The sequence below is a fragment of the Prionailurus bengalensis genome, chromosome C2, assembly GCF_016509475.1.
Source record: "Prionailurus bengalensis isolate Pbe53 chromosome C2, Fcat_Pben_1.1_paternal_pri, whole genome shotgun sequence".
NCBI lineage: Eukaryota > Metazoa > Chordata > Mammalia > Carnivora > Felidae > Prionailurus > Prionailurus bengalensis.
In genome coordinates, this window is record NC_057350.1 from 13,119,556 (window position 1) to 13,142,698 (window position 23,143).

The 23,143-nt window shown below is 51.8% G+C and overlaps 1 protein-coding gene across 1 annotated transcript in view; it reads right to left on the reverse strand.

Moving 5' to 3' along the window:
• Positions 1-5,301: 5,301 nt before the first annotated feature.
• The window catches only part of HUNK (hormonally up-regulated Neu-associated kinase), a 111,463-nt gene continuing 93,621 nt past the window's right edge, over positions 5,302-23,143 (reverse strand). Inside the window, exons 8-11 of the mRNA XM_043593745.1 lie at positions 21,432-21,515; positions 16,247-16,294; positions 11,358-11,538; positions 5,302-8,566 (exon numbers count right to left, since the gene is read on the reverse strand). Of these exons, the coding sequence (XP_043449680.1) occupies positions 7,908-8,566; positions 11,358-11,538; positions 16,247-16,294; positions 21,432-21,515 (972 nt within the window). The 3' untranslated portion in view covers positions 5,302-7,907. The remainder of the gene's footprint in view (positions 8,567-11,357; positions 11,539-16,246; positions 16,295-21,431; positions 21,516-23,143) is intronic.

Genomic DNA, 23,143 nt, shown 5'->3' on the forward strand with positions numbered 1-23,143 from the left:
GAGTGAGAGAATGTCGTCTCCATCAGCCACACACCAGCCTCGTAAAAGCGCATTATCTGTTTGCAGTTTTTAGACGCTTTGTGCGCAATAGAGCCGGAAACTTGGGGTGAGGAGATGGGAGAATGAGGTCATCAGTATTTCAGGGTCAGCATTAGGAAGAGCCTGGGCCTCAGTGCACTGGCCAGTAAACACTGTGTGAGTGGAGGAGGGAGGCCAGGGAGCTGTCCCAGCCTCTCTTATAGTTTCCTCATCTTCTTGCCAAATCTCTATAAGGTCACCAAAGTTAAACCGTCAAGTGAACGTACGGGCATTTGGCAGATGAGGACAAAGGCTTTGCCACACAGCCAAGGTCTAGGATTACTTGTTTCCAGGTGGCAAATGGACTTACAGTAGGAGGGGGCATTTCTCTGGCTGCCCTCTGTGAAGGACATTGGTACTCAAAGTTAGTGCCCTCTTTATTTTCCGGGCCCATCATTTTTATGTTTATTAAGTATTTTGAGGGCTAGTACCTGAATTAGGGGAGTATTTCCCTCTCCCTTAAGTGCCTTTCAAGCATTCACTAATCTAAATCATTTACATCCTCTCAACATTTATTTTCAATCCTATTCATTCCTCATTCCATCCACCCACCCATCCATCCATCCAACCACCCACCCACCTATCCACCAGCTCTCCACCTACCCTCCACAGTCTATCTGTTCACCACCCACCCATCCATCCACTAGAGGCCAATGAGGGTTGGAGTCACAAGACTCACACTGACTTTGTATCTGAATACATGACACATTAGTCCTAAGTAAGAAAAAAAAATTAGCAGGAAGTTATAAAAACTCTGCTCCAAGGAATTGCTCTGTGCTTATTCTAACAACCCACATTTCCTGGTGCCTTTAGAGGACTGCCCCAAATTCCAGAGGACTGAGCCTAGGGCTGGGTGACCCCCAAGGTCCCTGCCATTCTGCAGCTTGGGCCTGAATGTTCCGAAAGCGGGAATGGCTCATGTAATCGAAGCGGTCGTAAGTGGGAAGGAGTCTGAATGGGCTCTTTGGCGCTGATTCAGATGACACGATCCGTCTTTTAGTACAGGGGACACTTGTCCAACCTGTGGTGACACCGCATCATTCAGGTGTGAGTAATGGTGATGATTCCCCTATGAGGCATCATTCAGCTTCACGTCTCTTCTAGATTTAGACTTGTTCCCTATGACATTTGGGAAGCTCTTTCTTTATAAGCAATAAGAACCCATTTTCAAGAGGCCATTCACAAAGAGAAAAGGAACATGGCTTGAATGGAAAATGATTTGTGTACCAGAGCGATGCTCCGTTCTACGCAGATGAAGGCAGGGATGAATCTGAGGGTGAGGACTAAGTGGCAGGGGCAGATTCCTGACCAGGACAGCTCTCCTGAAGCATCGCCATGTCTGCGGATGGCAACCAGCCTTGGAAATCCACTGAAGGCAATACAGGAAGGGGCAGCAAAGAGGAAGGCCAGGTTCTCTCCTCACCTCCCAATCTCCTTAGGTCCAGCCCCTTCCGGACACCCTTCTCCGGTTCATTACTATGAATGACGCCTCCTTCCAAGCACCTACTGGCCCAGATACCACAAAAAAAGCTCTTCTCTTTCTTTCGGGTGGTGAGTTCCTAAAACGAACACCTGTAGCATATGACTCCGGTCCTGGTTGTGCGGACCAGGCAAACTACCTAAACTTATGGGCAAGAGGACAACACGACCACGTTCCCGGGTTCTGGAGAAGGGGACAGCAGGAAGCTGAAGGGTAAAAGTCTGCTGTGGCCTGTTTTTATGTGCCCACCAGGTAAGAATTATTTTCACATTGTTTAAAGAGTTACAAAAAACAAACACAAACTGAAAACAAGAAGAAGAATACACAACAGGCTGCATGATCGCCCACTAAATACAAAATATATTTACTACCTGGCCCTTTACAGAAAGAGTCTGTGGATCTCTGGGTTAAAGGAAGAAATATGCTTGAAAATAAATGGCACCAGGGCCTAGAGCACCGGGGACATTTGGCAAGGTGGAATTCCATTGCAAAAAAAGAAAAGGACCTCCTGAGAGTAGTTTAGTTGTCAGAAGATGGTCAATGGGATGGAGCATGTGATTTGTGGCCTAATAAGTGTTTCTAAGTGGCTTCCCTGCCGCATTAGTCTTCTACGGCTGCCGTGACAAAGTGCCACAGCCTCAACAACAGAAAGAAATTGGTTTATCTTTAGTGCTAGAGGCTGGATGCCCAGGATGAAGGTGTTGGGAGGTTTGGTTTGTCCCGAGGCCTCTCCCCTTAGCTTGCAGACGGCTGCCTTCTCTTTGTGTCTCACATGGTCTTTCCTCTGTCTGGTGTCCCTCTCTGTGTCCACATTTCTCCTTCTCCTTCCTCCTCCTCCTCCTCCTCCTTCTTTTTGTTAGTGTTTATTTATTTTTGAAAGAGAGAGAGTGTGTGTGAGCCAGGGAGGGGCAGAGAGAGAGGGAGACACGGAATCCGAAGCAAGCTCCAGGCTCTGAGCTGTCAGCACAGAGCCTGGCGTGGGGCTCGAACTCACGGGCTGTGAGATGATGACCTGAGCTGAAGTCGGACGCTTAACCGACCGAGCCACCCAGGCGCCCCCTAATTATAAGAACACTAGTCAGACTGGATGAGGTCTTACCCTAACGGCGGCCTTATTTTAACTTATCTCCTTAAAGGCCCCGTCTCCAAAGACAACCACGTACTGAGGTACTTGGGAGTTAAGGCTTTAATATATGAATTTGGGGGAGATACAATTCAGCCCATAACACCCCCTCCCTTAAATTAAATGAAACATTAATAATTAACAAGGCTTATCCCTTTAATTAAAACAAATAATCCATACAACACGAAGAAGCGTTATACGTGTAACTATGGAAAAGACCAGTCCAGTCTTAGAGGGCCTTTAAGTGGTAAGCATCTTTACCTTCCCTGTGGCAGAAACAGTAGCTGTACCCCAAATGTCCACATGCGCCCCCACATTTCTCAGCCTCTGGCTCCTAGGAGGGCCATAGGACTAGTTTCAGCCCTCACAGCACACTCGAGGGCAGCAGAGAACCCTCTAGCTCGCAGCCAGAGAATCATGGTGAGTGGATGGAGCCATGGGTAGGAAGCAGCCTGGACCCCCGAGTCACCACACAGAGACGGCTGCTGTGGGACTCAGCCAAATGGCATCAAAGCGTGTGTGGGAAATAACCCTTCACTGGGCAAGTCACAGACATTGGGGGTTTACGTCGTTATCACAGCAAAGCCTCACCTATCCCACAGGCTGGGTTGCCAGAGAAGACGTGAACACGGGTGAAGGGGTCACGCAAGGCATTCTCCTCTCAGACCTGCCACGAGTTCACCGCCTAACTTTGGACGAGAAGCCTCGTTCCCGTCACAGGCTCGCACCCTTTTCAGCTGGCTCTCGTCACGAGGCCTGAACAGATATATTTGTGTTATTCCCAAGGGTTTATAATGCCGGCCAAGGACTTTCCTTGCAAAATAGCTAATGGGTCGTCTGAGCAGGGCGTATGTTGTGTAAAACAGCTCAGACCTATCTTTTTCGTCCACCTGTGAATAATGCAGCCTCCTGACGCCGTCCTCTCTGCCCCGTGCCATGGTTCGGTTTCATGTCCCTACGCTTCAGCTGACCCTGGGTTTGCTCCACATCAAGCTACTCTACAATGACAGAGCTGGTTCCCCAAAAAACCCTCCTTATCCACACGTCAGCTCCGACGTAGATCTACCCGTGGAAGGGGATTGCCAAGCCTGAAACGCTCCCCACGCTTCCCCCACCCCAGTCCCTTGATGCCACAAACATCAGATCTCGGAGATAACCGTGTGTCGCAAAAACAGGCCCACAGAAAAGAAGTTCAAATATGTATCCCATTTGTCTTTGGAACCAGATGTCTGAAAAAAGCTCCCTTGACGAAAAAGCTGCCACAAATAATACACTCATTTACTACTCAGGAAATACGCTCCTTTCATTGAAAAGTGATGACATTACATTGAACCAGTTCCCAGTACTGCTCTGAATTATTCGTACTGCGCCTGTAGCACATAGAGGGTCCTACAAAGAAAACAAATACAATAACTAAGAGGCTTCCGGACCCCCCTTAAAAATATCAGTCTTGTACTCTTTCTGAATTTGTTTCATTTCATGACATGGCTATTTAAAAAAATGTTTTGTTGATTGAATCTAGTAAAACCCAACAGCCTCTTAACAGCAAAGCAGATAACAAAGTATCCAGCGGTTGCTGCTTACTTGGAAGATCTGCCGAGAAAGAAAAAGTCTTTCTCTGTCTTCCAGAGTCGGTGGTGGATGGTGGAAAAGAGCGGGATACACAGAATCTTAAGGAGCTGTACAATTCTGATAATGACTTAAAAATGCCTAGACCTGGGGGGGGGGGGGGGGGGGGCGCCTGGGTGGCTCAATCAGTTAAGCGTCTGAATTCAGCTCAGGTCATGATCTCGTGGTTCGTGGGTTCGAGCCTCATGTTGGGCTCTGTGCTGACAGCTCAGAGCCTGGAACCTGCTTTGGATTCTGTGTCTCCCTCTCTCTCGGCCTCTCCCCTGCTCTCGCTCTCTCTCTCTCTCAAAAACAAATAGACATTTAAAAAAATTTTTTTTAATTAAAAAAAAAAAGTTGGGGTTGAAGCACCTAATCTCAGGTCTCTTTCTGTTCTAAAATGTTCTGCCCCCTAAAAGAAAATGGCATCACCACAACTAGATACTCATTGTTGCTTCCCAACCCCATCAAACTTCAGAGAAACTCCACTTCCTCCATGCCAGCCTCTGAGCCACACCGCCCAGGGGGACCCCAGGGTTCCAGCAAGGTGGCTATGTATGAAAACCTTTTGCGAACGGTAATGAATAAAGTCAGAGCTAGGACAACCCAACCCTCCTACTCTACCTCATCACCCTTCTTTCCCGTCCCTCACCCATCCCTAAGGCAAGGACAAAAGCTAGAGATAATGCTCACAGATGTCACTTTTCATGTGCCATTTTCAGAATCTCCAAGAGAGACCCTGAACCTGCTAAGAAAGAAAAAAAAAAAAAAATGCTGATTTCTCTTGCTCCGCCATTGGCTGTGTGCCGAAGGAGACTTCTTAGATCACACGTGCTGCAGCTGAAATGAAGCAGTGATGTGGGGGCAGAAGATGCCCTCAAACACCCCACAGCGCGATTCCCACCGTATCCTGTCAGTTGCAAGGCCAAGGACTTTACGGAGAAGACAGCTCAGCGATTGCAACATACTCAGTGTTTGGAGATGTGTCAAATGCAAGTGAATGAAGCAGTCATGGTGAGGGAATAGTGTATTTCACAGTCATTATAAAAGTACATATACTTAATGGTGACATAAATACAGTCCTTACTTACGACCAAATCATACAATTAAAGTGGACTTTTCCTCCTGGACTTCACACGGTGACAGTTCAGTCATTTCCGTCAGTGACTACAGGCTGACTGAGGTCATGGGCACACGCTAATGAGAGACAGTCATGGGTCAAACAGACAACACACTTTGTACTTACCAAAGGTCCAGTTTCCCATATAAATATAATAAAATAATAAAGAATTTAACATTTCCTCTTTCGTTCGGTTTCATAGATTTGTCAGGTGCTCACATACAAAAAAATACAGTTGACCCCTCCCCCCTTCCTCACTCTCACCTCTCACTGGGTCTGGAATAAACCTGAGTTCACAGCTCAAGCTACCAATGGTGACACGGTCCGTGAGTCGTACGACGGTCTGCGGCTGTTCCTGAATCGAGGAACAGAAGGCATGTCCCCATGAGCTTATTTGACAGCGATACGGAAAAAACACTCATGTTCTCAAGGAAAGTACAATACAAGGAAGAGACATAAGGGGAGAGAAGTTCACAAGGCACAGGGACACAGCCCGCGAGTCGGCGAATCGGCAGAGCACGACACTTGAAGCCAGCAACCGTGTTCGAAAAGGGTTCCTTCGCTGGTCAGAAACCAGACACGCTTCACGTCAAGTGGAGAGAGGCCGCTTTCAGATGCTTTTCTCCTCTCTGCTTAACAAGCACCACTCCCAATGGAAAGTTCTGGAACCCGGTCTGGAGCCACACAGAAGAACGACACCACAGCCAGGAGCCTGGCTCCCTCCTAGCAAGCCCCAGGGCCGGGATGATCCCATCGAGGTGGGACACAGCAGCTCCAGGTCTTGCGAAGTCAGCCGAGCCCGGGCATCTCAGTGGCTTCTAGGGTCAGCCAAATATCCACGCTTTCCCTTGCTCAGCCAGAAACGTGTGGGGCAGGAGGAGGTCACCGCTGCTAAAGGAGAAAAGCTGAGGAAGCACCCCGGGGCTCTCTGGCACGGGCTGGCTGCCAGGGGAAACAAAGGCAGGCGTTGTTGTTCTCAAGGGCCGCGGCCTGTTTCCGAACCAGCGGGCAAGCCCCGGGGTGACCACAGCTGTGGGTCTGCTCACGCCTGCGCCAGTCAACAGCTGAAGACCTCAAGCCACTGTGTCACCTGTCTCCCGAGCTAACCGCTATCCGGCCTGCGCCAATTCCTCCTTTCTCCAATTTTGCTCATGACCGGGTGGTCGCCACCAAGTGCCAGGGCCCGGGGCCCTGAGAGGAGACGGACCCCAGCAAGCTCCTGCTAGACACGGTCAGACAACACTGAGGTCCACAAAAGGCGCACACGGGGATGGCGTGGACACAGAACCGGAGACGCATCTTTGGTTCGATCCTTGACGAAAGGCGTGAAAACAGTGCGGACGCTAAGCGTGTTTGAGGGATGCTGCTTTCCTCCAAGAGGATACGGTGCTGAGTTTTTGAACACGATCCCCGCCAGGCAAGCCCTCTCACAGCTCACAGCAAATGAACTCAGCTCTCAGCCACCCTTGTTATCTTGGCAGCTTGAAAGCCACACTGCACAGAGGTAACGGTGCCTTCCAAACGCATCCAAATTCAACCTCAACCTTTTCTCTTCCTAAATAACCAGCCGTGGCCATGTCCTATGCCTTCCAGAAGCATCAGGTCATGTTGACACAACGGGAGGGACACGGGGCCAGCTGCGATCAAGCCCTCCTGCAGGCCACGGGAGGCCACCGGCCACTGAAAACATCACGTGGGAGAGCTTTCGTGCCCTCCACGCTTATCCTTGCGTGAAAACATGAATTTGGTAGAATCGCTTCTCATGGTCTCTCCAGCCGGGTTGTTTTTTTAATTATGTTACTTCAATTTGACATCACATAAAGAAACACCATCTTGGGAAAAGATCATTGAACCATTAGCAAGGTCAACCAAAAAAGATGGCAAAGGCGTGTCCCTTTGGCCCCTTCCTTTCACCAGGGTCCCCACCGTTTGGATCGGTCTTTGCCCGGATGCCCCCTTCCACTCAGAGGGGGTGGTGCTGCTTCCTGTCTTCCTCAGGCAGTGGGCTCACCAGCGACCATGGTCTGCGAGAGGAAGAGGAGCGGTGGCCTGGACGAGCCACTCTGCGATGCCGCCTTCAGTCCCCGGGTGACTGGCTGACTGCTGAGAAGATCACAAAGTGAGGAAAGATCTCATAACAGTCTGTGATCTGAGAGCCCAGCGGCCGGTGTGGGGTTTTCACCCAGCAGCCCAGCAGTGGGAGGTGGGCAGAGGGTCGTGGGTGGGTGGGCAGGAGGACACAACTGGTTGAAACTGCACCTGTAACCACCCCTCCTCGTAAATCCCAGCGACTCCGGGGTCCCTACGCGAGCCTGGGGAGTGCAGGCTTCGGGTCTGTGGGTTTTAGCGGTTCACAGTGGGGACATTCCGTGGCAGGGGGCGATGAGACCCTGAAGGGGCTCCCATGAGGCCTTTCAATCTTCACACCCTGACAGATGTGAGGAGCTCTGTTCCACCGCTGTCCTTAGAAACACCCAGAATCCCACCACTGGCCCGGGTTAGCACTGGCCTTTGACCCCATCAGGCATGTCGAAGGAGAGGCTCACGGGGGCCATGGGCTGCAGGGGGGGCATGCTGGCCTCCAGGGGCCGGTCTGCGGGGGTCTGCAGGCTCTGCTGTCGCTTCCTCAACATCTGTCCGATGCCCATCATGGGGAACCTGCCGCGGCTCTTTACGCAATTCGGGCTCCCCAGCGGCTGCGTGGCACCGTTACTGGGAGCCGGAGGTGGGGAGCACACGCCCTCCTCCTTCGGGGGGCTGCTCTTCTCTTCGTGAGCAAAGGAGACCAGAGTGGGATGCAAAGGAGTCTGCAGAGGGGACAGGCTTCCGGGCAGCAGGGCCGGGGAGAGCGTCCGCTCACCGGGATTCCCGCGGGCCAAGCCCCCAGGTGAGCTTAGAATCCGATAGTGATGAGACGGGGACAGTGGTTCAGAGTGGTCCTCGCGGTCCACGGACTCGAAGGAGCGCACCATATCCAGCACCGGGGGGTCTTCCTTGGGGGGGACGCCAGGGCCCCCAGGGCCCTGCGGAGGGGGCTCCGGTCTCTTGACGATCCTGGGGGTCCTGGGGGGTGGGACGGGGATGAACTCCATGGAAGAAGAAGTCACACAATTGGAGTCTGAGGTCTTGCGGAAGATATTGCGGCGGCCGAAGGAATCTGCACGCGAGAAAGCAGAGGAGACCATGAGGACGGCGGTGAGGAGGGCCCTCTCCTGCCTGCCGGGGCCTCCTGCTTCACCGAGACAGACCGTTCCTGGGGAGGCCAGAAGGAAGCAAGAAGCAAAGGGCCCCCGCGTCCAGCGATCCCCACAGGGGACCAGCTGCTCTTTCTAGAATGGAGGGGACAGAAGGCCGGAGACAGGAGGCCTCCCGAGTTCTGACGTGCCCACGGCACCACCTTAACATCTGTCCTCCTCCTGGCTGCCTAACATGCTGGACCCTGCCAACGAGTCTTTGAATCAAAAGATACCCGACTCAGAAGAACGCCACCAAACTGCTAGGAGCACACCCAGCCCAGGACCCGTGAACTTGGTCCTCAGATAGCCAACACAGGAAGGAGGGTTTCCCTCATGCTTCCTTTTTTTTTTTTTTTTTTAAATTGTGGTAAAAAAAAAAAAAATATGTAACATAAATTTCTCATCTTAACCATTTTTAAGTGGATGGTTCAGTAGTGTTAAGCACGTTCACACTGTCGTGAAACAAAACTCTTCGTGTTGGGAATCTAAAAACTCCATACCCACTTGGCAGTAACACCCATTCCCAGCCCCTGGCAACCTCCATTGGACTTTCTGTCGATGCATCTGACGTCGCTGGTTGCTCCATATAAGCGGAGTCTACGGCATCTGTCCTCTGTGACTGGCTCGTGTCCCTCAGCTGAATGTCCTCCTGGCTCATCCGTATGTACCGAGTGTCCGAATCGACTTCCTTTATAAGGTTCCCTCCTGACTCCTGATCTTACCGGGGCCTCATCCGGTTCTGAAGGGGTGAAACAGTCCTCATCTATATCTTGAGGGCGATGAGCCAATCCCCCTGGCTTCCATCTCAAATTGGCACAGACCGGAATCCAGGGTTGCGGACTGTGCCAGAAAAGAGAGGGGAAACCCCACAGATCTGAAGCTGAGGGAAGTAGAGCCAAGTTCCTGCAGAACGAGCTCTTAGCTTGGCCTTTCTACCATTGAGTGTTCTAGGCCCCTGTGGAGGCTCAGCTACAGGAAGCAGCAGAGTGATTCAGGAGCAGCCGAGGGCGTAGGGCATCCTCGTGGCCTCGTATAAATAAATACACAGATCCCAAAATAAATCGCCTCCTCAGGCCACCACAGGTGCCTGAGAGTCACCAGCAGAGAGAAGCAAAATTTCATCGGCGGCTGACGGCGGACGAATCCGGTGTGACAGCCGGGCACCGCAGCATCTCGTCCCCTCCCCTTCCTGCGATGGCCATGTCCTCCAAATTTGTGGCCCAGGGTCCCCCTCTGCCCAGTCCTGCGTCCTTCCCTTCTCCGGGTGATGTAGATCCTGAGAGGAAGCCTCCCACCTTTGCCCTGCTAATCTCCATCTAGAGTCAGCCCCCCAGGGCCCTGGCCGGCACACTCCATCACCCTGGGCAGGAAGGACCTGGTCACCAGCCCCACCCTGTGAGCGCACCGGCCGGCTCCTTGCCTTCCATCCCTATCAGGACGCAGGGGCCTGCACCAGTCAGGAGAGAAAGCTCTAGAGCCAGGCGGCTGGGTTGGAAATCTGGACTCTGCCACTTACGAGCTCTCTGACTTTGGCCAGTTCTCTCTGCCTATTTCCTCTGCTTTAGTAACGGAGGTGAGAATAACCTCACTGGGGTGAGCTGAGAGCTTGACACAGTGCTTGCCCCATGGCGAGAGCTCGGTCTTAGCAATTACATAGGGCGTCCATGCTTCTAAGCTAACATGCTCTTAGAAGGAAAAACTCAAAGAAACAAATGATACTTGGCCCAGGAAACTGCCAGGAATGGAATCCAGCTCTGGGGTGGCAAAGTTATCCAACTCATCAGCACCGACCTAGACTTTGTTGGGGACATCCATGGGATGTCTCCGTCAAGGGCCTGAATTTGCTGCTGGTTACAAAGCCAGAAAGGAGAATCACTCAGGAGGGACAAGCAGAGTCATCCTGTGAGACCCCCTGCCTTTCTGAAACCTCAGGAAGGAAACGGAATCAAATGGAATTTTCCTCTCTGGCTGAGAACCAGGTCTCTCTTAGGGTAACACCTCTAGTGCTCGGTGCTGTTGGAACCTCCCCAACACTTTCCTGCTTCCCCCACGTCCTTTCCAAATCCCTCAGTGCTGTCCCGGAGGAGGGAGCCTCGCATTTATCAGTTACCTGATGTCCCACACTCTGAAAGAGGCGGACAAGCCAACCTATGTATCTCATTTAATCCACCCAGTAGCTCCAATGGGTGGGCTTCCTTTTGCCAGTAAGGGAACCAATTTTGATCCTCTAAGGGTAAGGAACTTAGCCCACAATAAGCCACAGAGCTGGCTCTGAGCTCCCCCAGCCCCACCCCAGAGCCCAGACTCCATCAACCATGCCTCAGTGTCTCTAGGTGTTTGCTATTCTGGGCAGGCTCTAGCCACACCATGCCGCCAATCCCCAATTTCTGTTCCTGCAACACTGAACACCTGTCCCTCGTTCCATAACACTGTGCACCCCAATCTCTACTCCTGAAATACCTTATACCCTGATCTCTGCTCCCACAATGCAATGCACCCCACCTCTGCTTTCTCAAACCCTGCCTGCACGGGTGGCCAATACCACCCCGTCTGGACCTCCAGTGTTCTTGGGTTGCCTTGGGTGTGTTCACTGCTTTCCCAGGGCACAGGAATCGTGTATGTCCCAGGGGGTCCGCACAGCCACCCGGGAGGGGCACGCATGGCCGTGCAGCTCAACACGAGTGGTCTAGACTGTACCCGGAGCTGACCCACCTTTGTCGGGGAAGCCGGATTTGGGGGCCTTCCGGTCCTTCAGCAGGGCTTTGGTGTTCTGAATGTGCGTGATGAGCGAGGCTGAGGGCTGTTTGTGGGAGGGGAGGTTCCTGTCCAGCTTCTTGGAAAACGGCCGATGAAGAAAATCCCCTCTCTTTTCTTGTTCTTTGGGTTTTTCATCCTTCAAGTCAGAAGTAAACACATGTACTCAGACACACAGACATATACAACGTGACTCCCCTTTGAAGTTATCCAAGTGGATTTGAGAAACCCCAGCCTCTCAAAACTCCGTTCTCAGCTGCACATTGAACAAGGGAGGAGCAGAGGCCCAGCAGATGCCCCAGGGAACCCACCTCCCTCTCCCTGGGCCACAAGCAGGCTTCTGTCATCCCCAGCTCCCCGCACGGCCCTATTTCAAGGTGTTCCAGCAAGGGCAAGTTCATCCCTAGGAGGTCAGTTGTTCTAGAACAAGATGAAAGAACTGAGGCAAAACACATGAGGATTTCTGGAAGTCTGCGGTCTTACTCAGAATAGGGCTCTAGGATTCTGCTCACAGCAGTGGTTTTGCAAAGGTAACTTCGCAAATGAAACATAACCATTTCTATCTTAACGTTTACTCTTGTGTGTTCAGTCAGGCCAAGGAGGTGGACGGCAACCCCAGGAGCCCTGCGCCATCCTGGGTGAGTTTCTGACCCTTTTCCGCCCTCGGTCATGCAAGCCCTTGCTTGCGTCACTATGTGTCACTTGTGTCCCTCTGACTGGAGTGAATTTTACTATTTTATGTATCTTCAACCCCACAGCCTCTGGCATAAAGCCAAGCACATAGAGAAGACTTAATAGTTATTGAAATGTAAAAAAAAAAAAAAAAAAAAAAAGCCAGTAGAAACCAAACTGAATTAAAATTGCGTTCCAGCTTCTGGGAAGGGCGATACCACTCAGAAGTTTCCTCTCCAGCCGTAAAGACTTTGATGTTTACTGTTCAACAGATTCAACCGCATCCCTGACCTCACCACCAGATTCACGGTTTTTGCCTTAAACGTGAAGAATATTTACAATTCAAGAGAGCTCATCAGCTCCTCATTGATGTTGTTGAAAAGCTTCTCCAGGAAGCTTCTCCTTGGGCTCGCACAGCCCCTTCCAATGGGGATTTTCAAAGCCTGTCCAGATGGGGGTTCCTGATGCCCAATCGGCAGGTGGGAGAAAACAGCAGGGGAGGAATGGGAAGTGGGGGTGCCACGCCAACCCTGAGGGTCACCGTGAGGGCCCCAGTGCCTTAGGGCCCCAAGCCTGGGCTGCCGTGGCCATCCCCAGTGGAGGGCTGAGGAGGGAAGAGAGGAGGGGTGAAGCTGCACAAACTCCCTCCCCAGCATCCGAAGAGCCTTTTACAGGACGTTGAGTGCCAGGTGCTGCACTGAGAGCATGACCTGGGACAAAGCACAGCTGTCACCCCATCACGGACCAGCGAACAGCCAGAAGCGGGTGGGATAATTCATCTGGGAGCCGAGTGAAAACTCACGCCCTCTGGAAGCCTGGGGCAGGATGAGTCTGGGGCAGAGAGAAAGGCAGACACACGGGCCGGTGAGGGACAGGGACCAGGCTGTAGTCCCAGGGTTCCAGGTGGGCATCCGGGATTCTCGGGAGGAGGCCTGAGCCCCAGGTCATTAGGCAGAATGCTATGAACGGGAAAGGGGGCCACCTGCTCCAGACCATCTGGGTCAAGGCTGCATCCCTCTCCTGGTTTCTGTGACCCCCCAACAGCCCCCTTCTCTAAGGCAAGGGGAACGAGCTGTCACACCCCCCTTGTGCCCCAAGCATCAAAGGGACGTGACAGGCTTGTCCTGAAAAGTCTGGCAAAATCTCTTCCTCTGGTGCCATTCTTCCTGTCTCTGCTCTAATGAGAAAAATCACCAGTTCCACCTGTTTACACTTTAAATGGTAAAAAAGAAACTGAATGCACTTCTACGAAACCATGTAAAACAGTGTTTGGAAGAAAAGACAAAATTGCAGATTCCCCCATCCCCCGCCCTTTTCAGGATTGTTTTCTAGAATAGTGAGTACAGGGGCGCCTGGGTGGCTCAGTCAGTTGAGTGTCTGACTTCGGCTCAGGCCGTGATCTCGTGGTTCGTGAGTTCAAGCCCCGTGTTGGTCCCTGTGCTGACAGCTCAGAGCCTGGAGCCTGCTTCCGATTCTGTGTCCCCCCTGCCCTCTGCCCCTTCCCCACTCACATTCCGTCTCTCGCTCTCTTCCTCTCTCAAATAAACATTTAAAAAAGAAAAAGAATGACAAGTATAGCTTCCTTTGGGGTGCTCCGTGATGCCTACACTTTAGAGGAAGCTGCTCTGCCTTTGGCTTCATGGCTTCATCTTGGCCCCTCCCCAACTCTCTTTGGGTTCTCCAAAGCCAAAGGATCAAGATGCAAAGTTTCTGGGGGGCCAGCATCACCACCCAGCTAGAGTTCATCAGCACTGAGAGGTGTACAGGACATGAATTCCCTGTAGAAAGACCCCAAGGTTGGCTCTAAAAAACCTCTCTGGGAACTGGCAAAGGGATAGCACCAAACAGAAAGCCTGCTATGGGGGCAGAGGGATGGGGAAATGACCTCAGGAACCCTGCTGGAGCCACCCTGTTGAACTTCATCCCAGGATCCTGCACCCGGGTGTTTTCTCCAAAAGCTCCCAGAACACCCTTGTCCAGCCCAAAGAATGGGTGATTTCACAGTTACCAGTTTGTTAGGGGCATGCCAAGAATCCACCACCCAAGAGACCCCTGCCGGGGACACACGGCTGGATCAGTCACCAGCCCACACAAGACATGTGTTTGTACAACCAGCCAATCTCAGCGCCCTCCAGGCACAGGTGACCAAATGCAACCCATCATCCCATTATACCTTTTCATTTGCATACCCTATTTTCTCCACAAGAGATCTTCCAGGGAGCAGGATGCTAAAGCACCTTATGTAACAGAAACAGATCTTCAGAGGGACTCATTATATTCCCCCTTCGATGTGCCTACACCCACTCCCGTGCTCCCCTCCCAGCAATCCGGCTGCCTGCACGGTCTCTTTGGCTTTCTTCTGAGTCTCATGTGCTCCCCACACCCACCCCGCCTCCCAAACTCCCCAAGGCAGATCGGAGAGGGGGCCACATGAGGCCCCAGAAGCCAGCCCCACACAAAACAGCTTCCGGTTTTCTTTAAACCACTTTCTACCCACTGCACGTGTGCATGGACATTTACTAAACCGGACACTTTGAAAATGTGGCCTCAGGGCACCCAGGTGGCTCAGGTTAAGCATCCGACTTCGGCTCAGGCCATGATCTCACGGTTTGTGAGTTCGAGCCCGGCATCGGGTTCTGTGCTGACAGCTCAGAGCCTGGAGCCTGCTTCAGATTTTGGGTCTCCCTCTCTCTCTGCCCCTCCCCTACTTGTGCTGTCTCTGTCTCTGTCTCTCTCTCAAAAATAAATAAACATTAAAACAACAAAAAAATGTGGCCCCACAAAGGTTTGTCTACTCAAGACTCTTACAGTGTCACAACTGTTTGATAGAAGAGAGGAAGAAGCCAGGGAGTGGTGGTGCATGGGGCTTTCTGGAGAAAAGTAGGTTCTTGGCCTCTGACATCTGAGCTCCAGAGCCGGTCCCTTTGGGCTCGTCCCTGTGACTCCAGCCTCCTGCGTTCCAAAGAGCAAGAGCCCTCCCCCTTCCTCCCCAGCTCTGCTCCTATAGATACAGCAGGGTACACATCAGCAGCACACGGCCCCGTGAGAGAAGTGTTTCCCCACCTGCAACCGAAAGTCAGCTCTTCGGGCATAAACATGAACCTCACATCTCATCTGCGTCACAGTCTGAAAGGCCAACGCAGCCATTTAACAGGGACAGGGGCGGCCACACCTCCTCCCCGCCCCAGGCTGCATAAGAGCTGTCTTGCACCCTCACGCGGTGGAAACTGACCACGGATGGCGTGATGCCGCAGCCAAGAGCCTGGGGTCTGCAGGTGAGCTGAAGCTGTTTTCTTTGGATGATAGTCTAGCTTAGCACGGGCTCCTCTGGAGCCTGCTGTCCCCTTGCTGACGAGCTAACCTCATGTGACTGTTTGGAACGTCAGAATCAGGTGTGGATCGTGAATACCTGGGGCGGCCCAGGTGCCCAGGCATTGCCTGCCGGTTGCTTTGGAAAAGCCACAGAGACCTGATTTTGCCACGGGAAAAACACAACGCAGCTGAGAAAAAGAGGACTTCGTTCATAAATTAGGCCACTGAGCTGGGAAGCTCTGGACTGTTGCAAACCCCACTTCTCATATAGGTAAAAACATGAATGCACAGCCCAGTGTGCGGCGACAGCAAGACAACTAAAAATGGTCAACAAAGAAAGCACCAGTCTGATCTGAAGGGATTCTGATAAACCCACTCACCATCGGACTCTGCGTTTTAATTCAGGACAAGGAAGGAGGTATGTAGAATCCAGAGCCCTAAGCAGAGATCCACCAGCCCTCAGGGTCACATGTGATGGTTCATTTCAAGTGTTAACTTGACCAGGCCACAGTACCCAGTTTTTGGTCAAACAGCAATCTAGATGTTGCTGTGAAGGTATTTTTCACATGGGATTAAATTAGTAGGCTTTGAGTAAAGCAGATGACCCTCCATAAGGTGGGTGGGCCTCGTGCAATCAGGCGAAAGCTGTAAGAGAAAAAGTCTGAAGTATCCTGAGAGAGAAGGAATTCTGCTTCCAGAAGGCCCTGGATTTTGAGCTGAAACATCCACTATTCCCTGGGTATCCAAGCATGAGACAGACAGACACACACACACACACACACACACACACACACACACACACACACACTGTTGGTTCTCTCTAGAGAACTCAGACTAACCCATCATAACTCCCATGTTCTTACCTGCACAGCATGGAATTCAAGGTCTCTTGTCCAGGTGTCCAGGGAGGCCTGTGAAAAGCAACATTTTCAACAATTTGAGTAGCTGTACCTGCTGTTTATTCCCTAAACTCTCTCTCCCCTACCACTTGCAACTCTGGGTTTGAGAATTATTCCTTTCAATGTTTAGAGACCAGAAACGAGACTCCTAAACCATCATGCAAGCGGGCAGCAGATGTCCTAATTCAGGCACCGAATAGATTTTCTAGGTGAGAAAATCTATTTTATTCAAGTCTAAGACATATAACGGAGGAGTGCTCTCAAGGCGACTGAGCTGCTCAGTCAACGCATTCTCTCCAAGAGCAAAAAACGTGCATGAGAGCTCCACCCGGATTAAGATATGGAGCCCAACCGGCCCCACCCGGAACCCCCTCCCCCCCATCCCTGCCCTCTCCCAGTCCCCAAAGGGAACTACCCTTCTCATTTCCAACAGCACTGATTGTCTAACCTGATTTCAAACTATTTTTACAAGCTGCACAGATGTGAAATAAGATACAAAGTGAACATTTTAATATTTTACCTTCTAGCTTACTGCCCCTCTTATGGGTGGAATCGTATTCCCCCCCAAACTGGTACCCAAGAGTCCTAACCCCCAGGAGCTCAGCACGTGACCTTCTTTGAAAACAGGGTCAGGACAGGCCTATCGTGTCCCCTTTGATGCTTTGGAAGGGGGAGGAGCACATGGAAAGCTCACTCTCTCTTGCCTTTGGGGAGGGGGCCTGTTGGTGTTGCCTTTACAGAGGTAACCCAGCCCTCCTGCAATGGGTCTGGTATTCTCATAAAAGGGAGAAACTGGACACAGAGGCACACACACAGAGAAGGCCAAGGGAAGGTACAGGCAGAGATCGGGTGGTGCTTCTTTCCATAAGCCAAGGAATGAAGCCCAAAGATGTCAGCAACCAGCAGCAGCCAGGAGGCAGGGGACAGGTTCTCCTCCACAGCCCGTGCAGGGAACCAACCTTGATCTCAGACTTCCGGCCTCCGGAACTGAGAGTCAGTGAAACTGCTGCTGTTGAAGCCCCCCATCCCACCCCACCCCACCCCCGGTGTGTGGCACTTTGCTCCAGCGGCTGGTCACACTGATGCCGTCCCTCTGCCGCCCTCCACACAGCTCTCTTCCAAGCCTGCCACGTTACCCTGTGCTACCCAGAAGCCCTCCCCGCTCTATTTTCCACTGCTCTACAAATTAACATTTTTGGGGAAAGATTGTAACACAAATGGCCTCTGGCTCTATGTGGCTTTAATAAACCAGCTTAAAAATGATGACTGGCCCCCCTGCCTCGATCTCCACGGTCCTTGAGGGCCTCTTTTTTTTTTTTTTTTTTTTTTTTTTTTTTTTTAGGAAGAGGAGTCTCCGGGGCCCATGCTCGAGGTGCTCTTGGATGAGACACGTGTCCCATTTTCACAGACATATCTGCTACCCTTTAAAGGCAGAGGAGGTGGAGAACGTGGTAAAGTCGTACAATAACAGCACTGTAATCCCAAGGGGGACGTTTTTGCAACTTAATTCAGCTGCTTTGTCTCGGAGGCGAGAAAGAACTGGGACTCAGAACAACGCAGAGGCCTCGCTCACTCCCCAGCCAGCCTGCGCACGACCTGAAACCCATCGGCCTCTCGGCGGCTTCTCCAGGACCAGCCGACGGCAACTGGAAAGAAGCCCACGGAGGCTCTGAGTGGGCTTTACCTAGAAAACCGGGGCCCTTTCAGATCTTCTTAACACTTTTCCGAGCTGGCCCCATTCCACTCTCTACGTTCCAGCAGAGGCGGGCTGGATGATCCAGTAATAGCCCGTAATTTAATTAGCACAAGTATCACTGCCGTTTGGAGAAAACAAATGGATCACAGAGAAGTGAAATGCTCTTTTCCCATTAGCGTTCCTATTTAAACCCTAACCGTTAAATATTTCAACAAATGTTTAAAACGCTCTCCATGTGTTTTCAGGCCAAATGAGATAATCATCCAAGGAAAATAATCTGGGTGAAAGAAAAGGCCCCTTTCCCATCATAGACGCTTTCGAAACAAACAAGCGCAGGGGTCAGGTTCGAGGGCAACCAAGGACATGGGCGTCAGCAAAGTGGAGTGGAGGCCACGTAGGGCACACAGATGGGACGCTGGGTGCATCTGTTCACATTGCTCCTTGAGGCCCTCAAGAGTCAAATGCAGATCCAGAGGCAAGGGAGCCTAGCTGTGAATTCTGCACTCTCTGCACGCCAGCCGAGGTGATAAGCCCTCAGAGCCCGTGACCGTGAGACGGCCCTCCCTGCTTCGGGGCATGGTCATCTGTAAGGATAACACGACTTGCACGCTATGCTCCAGGCGTTCCCCTGCTTTAGTCAAGCTAGCTGTCCTTCCTGGATCATTCCACCTTCTCCCCTTGGGAATCCAATTCTACCGGAGACCCCGGTCAAGGCCCACTTGATTCCTTCCTTTGTTCGTTTAGCAAATGCCAGGCATTGTGTAGACTCTAGGGATACTGTAAGGAGCAAAAGGGACACAGTCCCCGCTCTCATGGAACTCACGGTCCAGAGTAGGAGAAAGACGTGAATCCAACACTCCCTGAGCAAACAAAACATGCGCATGGGACAAACCCCGGGATGCAGGATGCGGGCGGGGGTGAGTCTGTGCTGGAGAGATGTGATCCGATGGCAAAGGTCAGAGAATGGCAGGGGTCCGGGATGAAATGACCCTGCCTTGGAATCTGAAGACATAAAATAGTAATCAGCAAAGAGACCTGACGGGAACATTCTGGAAGAAGGGGCAGGGTGTGCATGGTGCTGGGAGCCAAGAGAGCACAGAAGTCTTAAGGCCTGCAGGAGCGAGCACCGAGCAAGAAGCAGGGCTGCGCGTGTGGGCCCGGGGGACGAGGCTCGAGAGGCCAGCAGACCACAGTCTAATCTGTGACGTGGTGGCCATGTCACCGACCGTGCCTTCCAGCTTAAGGAGGCATGCCTGGCGTGCACGAGGTGCTCAGTAAACATGTGCTAACTGGAGCAGGGAAGGGACGTGATTCCGTCTGAGCACGGGCAGCTCAGCTCCGGCTGGCGTGCGGAGAAGTGAGAGCCAGGTGTTCATGGAGAAGGGGGCAGACCAGTCAGGGCTGTGGCAGACATCCCCGCAAGAGGCAGAGGTGACAGTGGCTGGGATGGGGAGGGAGGAGAGAGACCAAGGCGGTGGAGGGGATCTGAGAGGTTGAGGAGTCACACTGGCAGAACTTGGGGACGGCCTGGCTCTGGGGGTGAAAAAGTACCTCCTGAGTTCCTGCCCCATACCGAGGATGGGGCTGCCATTTGGAGACAGACACTGGGGGCTCCAGGCATGATGGATTGGAGACACCTTCCCTCACGCAAGAGGAAGCTGAGGAAGCAATTGGCCTGAAGGGTCTGGAGCTCAGGGCAGTGTGGTCCCGACACCACCTCCTGCCCTCGGCCTGAAAGCCAAGCATGACCCACCCCCCAAAGACTCCTCTGCATCCTCATCATGCAGGTGCCGGAGCCTGTCTCAGAGGCAGGAGGCCTCCAGGCCGGGGTCAAGGCTAAGCCCCACCCCAGCCATCCCTGGATTTCCGCCCAACTTCCCCCACCCTCACTCCTCCCCAACCCCAGCATCTTTCAGGCAGGGGGCCAACGTCACCCACAGAGAGGTCTACGCTCACTGTCTTCACTTCCCCTCCTCCTCCTCTTCTGGAACTCAGGCCGTCTCTTTCTGCCTTTCCCACTTCTGCCCAGCTGGTCTCTGTAAGGGCCCAGGACAACTAACTGCTCGGCCACCACCACTGACCACTTTGACTGCAGAAAAGGGAAGAGAGAAGTGGGCAGGCCCATCGGCCTCATGTAGGGCATGGAGGAAGGCTCCCTTTTGATTTCTGCTCAAAAGAAAAAACTGTTGGGCAGAGGTTGCGAAGGGGAAATCAAGTGGGTTCCCAGGAAGATCACGGAGAAGGCTGAGGGGTCGCATTTGACAAAGCACTGCATGAAGAGTCCTGGGCGTTGGGGGTGGGGGGACACCCTCATCCTGTGCCCCTGGCCCTGGATCCAGATTCCCAGGCACAGTCTCTTCCCAAGCACATATTTGGGGTCCAAATTTGGTACAACTTGCCAAATGATACTGCTTATTTTTTTAATTTTTTAATGTTTATTTGTTTTTGACACAGAGAGACAGAGAGAGAGAGAGACAGACAGACAGAGCATGAGCGAGGGAGGGGGGGAGACAGAGGGAGACACAGAATCCGAAGCAGGCTCCACGTTCTGAGCTGTCAGCACAGAGCCCGACACGGGGCTCGAACTCACAGACCGCGAGATCATGACCTGAGCCGAAGTCAGACGCTTGACCGACTGAGCCACCCAGGCGCCCCATGATACTACTTTGTACTCTGAAATCAAAGGATCTTGGTATTTTAAGTACGTATCTAGCATCAAGTTGTCCTAGGATGCCTAGAAATACTTGTTTTCATCCAAAACTTTTTCCTGTCCCTCATTTTACTGCCTCCTTCTGATGCCAAGCGTTACACTCGTGTACAGTTTTGAGCATCTCATTTTTACCTTTCGAAGGACTGGCAGTGGTTTCCAACCTTGGCCACTCCATGGAATCTGCCAGGGAGCTTTAAAAACTACTAACACGCGCCCACTTTCCCATTCCTGCCCCATGAGTTTCAGGAGAATTATGTGAGGTGCAATCTGGGCATCCAGATGTTTACATTTTTATATATGTATTATATATTTTTTAATGTTTATTTATTTTTGAGAGAGACAGAGACAGAGAGTGAGCGGGGGAGGGGCAGAGAGAGAGGGAGACACAGAATCCGAAGTAGGCTCCGGGCTCCGAGCTGTCCGCCCAGAGCCTGACTCGGGGCTCGAACCCAGGAACCATGAGATCACGATCCAAGCCAAGTCAGACGCTTAACAGGCTGAGCCACCCAGGCGCCCCTCCCCCGGCGACTCGACCGTGTAGCCACAGCTAAGATCCACAGTCTAACAACTGAGAGACAGTGGCTCGGCCATACGCCATTGTTTCGGGGACCCAGTTAAGTGACTATTTGTCTCTTGTTGCTTTTCTGTCCCACAATAACCGGTTTCCTTTCCACTTTGCTCTCAAAATGGAAACCCGCTCTTCCTAAGCGATCCTGGATTTTATTTTGGAGGGGGTCACTCACCTCATAGGGCTCCTTGCTGGGCCTGCACTTCTCTATCTGGTAGAGCTGGGTCTTGTAGCAAACGCTGTCCTGGATGTCAGATTTCTATCCGAGGAAAAAGGTGGGGAAAAAGCATGGCTTAACTCACAGGAAATAGAAGTGTCCATTAAGCAGTCATTAATTTTGAAACCAGCACTTGGCTGAGAAAGTGCCGAAAGTGGTTGGCAAGCCAGGTAATCGCAATGCAAAGCCTCGCTGGAGGGTGGCCTGCAGGCATGATGCAGCGAGGGGACAGCCCCGGACCCAGAGTCGGGCAACCTACTTCTGTTATGGCTCTGCCAGGACAGGGCCAGGTGACCCTGGGCACGTCACTGCTCCTTGCTGGCCTCAGTTCTTTCATCTGTACGATGAAGACTACTCTGAGATGTGAAAGCAGAAACCAGATATGTGAGCTCGAAAGAATAACTCATTTTATTGACCTACCAAACAAGATACAGATCTTGCTTATTTCCTTAGTGAAAAACAGCCCGCACCCCTGCCCTCCCCTGCCCAGTGAGCCACAGCAATTCATAACACAGGTTACAGATGACAGAAAACCGTATCTAGGATGATCTAGGTGCACGACTGAGGTGCCGGCCTGTGTGGAGAAAGGTGAATTAAATGACTGATGCATCTACCAACCAACAAAGAGTCACGGAACGGCCTTCCAGGCTCTCCAACACAGAATCCACGCTTCTTGGTTTTAGAAACAGAAAACAAGAAAGAAGAGAGAAAGGGAGAAATGACAGATAAGATAGGTATTTTACTTGTCAGTTCACGAGTTTCGGTCTTAAAATTATACATGGGTTGTCAGTAATTGGTTGATGAGATTAATAGCTGGAACAGTGCACACAGGGCAGTTAAATTAGCCATGTGTGGAAATTACTGAGCGGACCGGCTGTAGCTGTCTGTGGGGATTAATTCACCCTAGTTAAAAGCAGCCACTCGCCCAGACCCTAGTTCTCATAGACCAGGTACATCCTAGGCTTTAAGGGTTAAGTGTGAAACAGACACAATAAAATAACCTTCTCCAGCTGGAACTACATTAGCTGAGTTTCCAGGGAACGTTCTCAGCAGACAAAGCCATGCTCAGCTTTGCAAGACTTGCACGCAACCTTTATGCCGATGCTCAGGCCGGGCAGAGAGGAGGTGCCGAAACCAGCAGATGGGAAGAAACAAAGACAAATTAAGACACAGCCTGAGAGCTTCAGGGATTGCTCAGGAAGAGCGTGAGTAACCAAAGTTCGCATCTGTAGCTGTGGAGGCAGAACAGAGGAAGGAAAGTATTTGAAAAACTAAAGTTCCTTGGGGCGCCTGGCTGGTTCAGTTGGAGGAATGTGTGGCTCCTGATCTCGCAGTTGTGAGTTCGAGCCCCGCGTTGGGTGTAGCGATTACTTAAAAACAAAATCTTTAAAAAACAAAACAAAAAAACCCTAAAGTCCCCGCACATTATTGATCGGCATCCAAAGAAGTTCTGCCAAAAGAATGTTTGCTTAGGAAAGTAGTAATTTTTCCTTTAAACATGAAATTGTGAATTTTATAGTCAGTTTCAGCAGAGGCACTTTTTAAAAACTAATTTTTGGGGCGCCTGGGTGGCGCAGTCGGTTAAGCGTCCGACTTCAGCCAGGTCACGATCTCGCGGTCCGTGAGTTCGAGCCCCGCGTCGGGCTCTGGGCTGATGGCTCGGAGCCTGG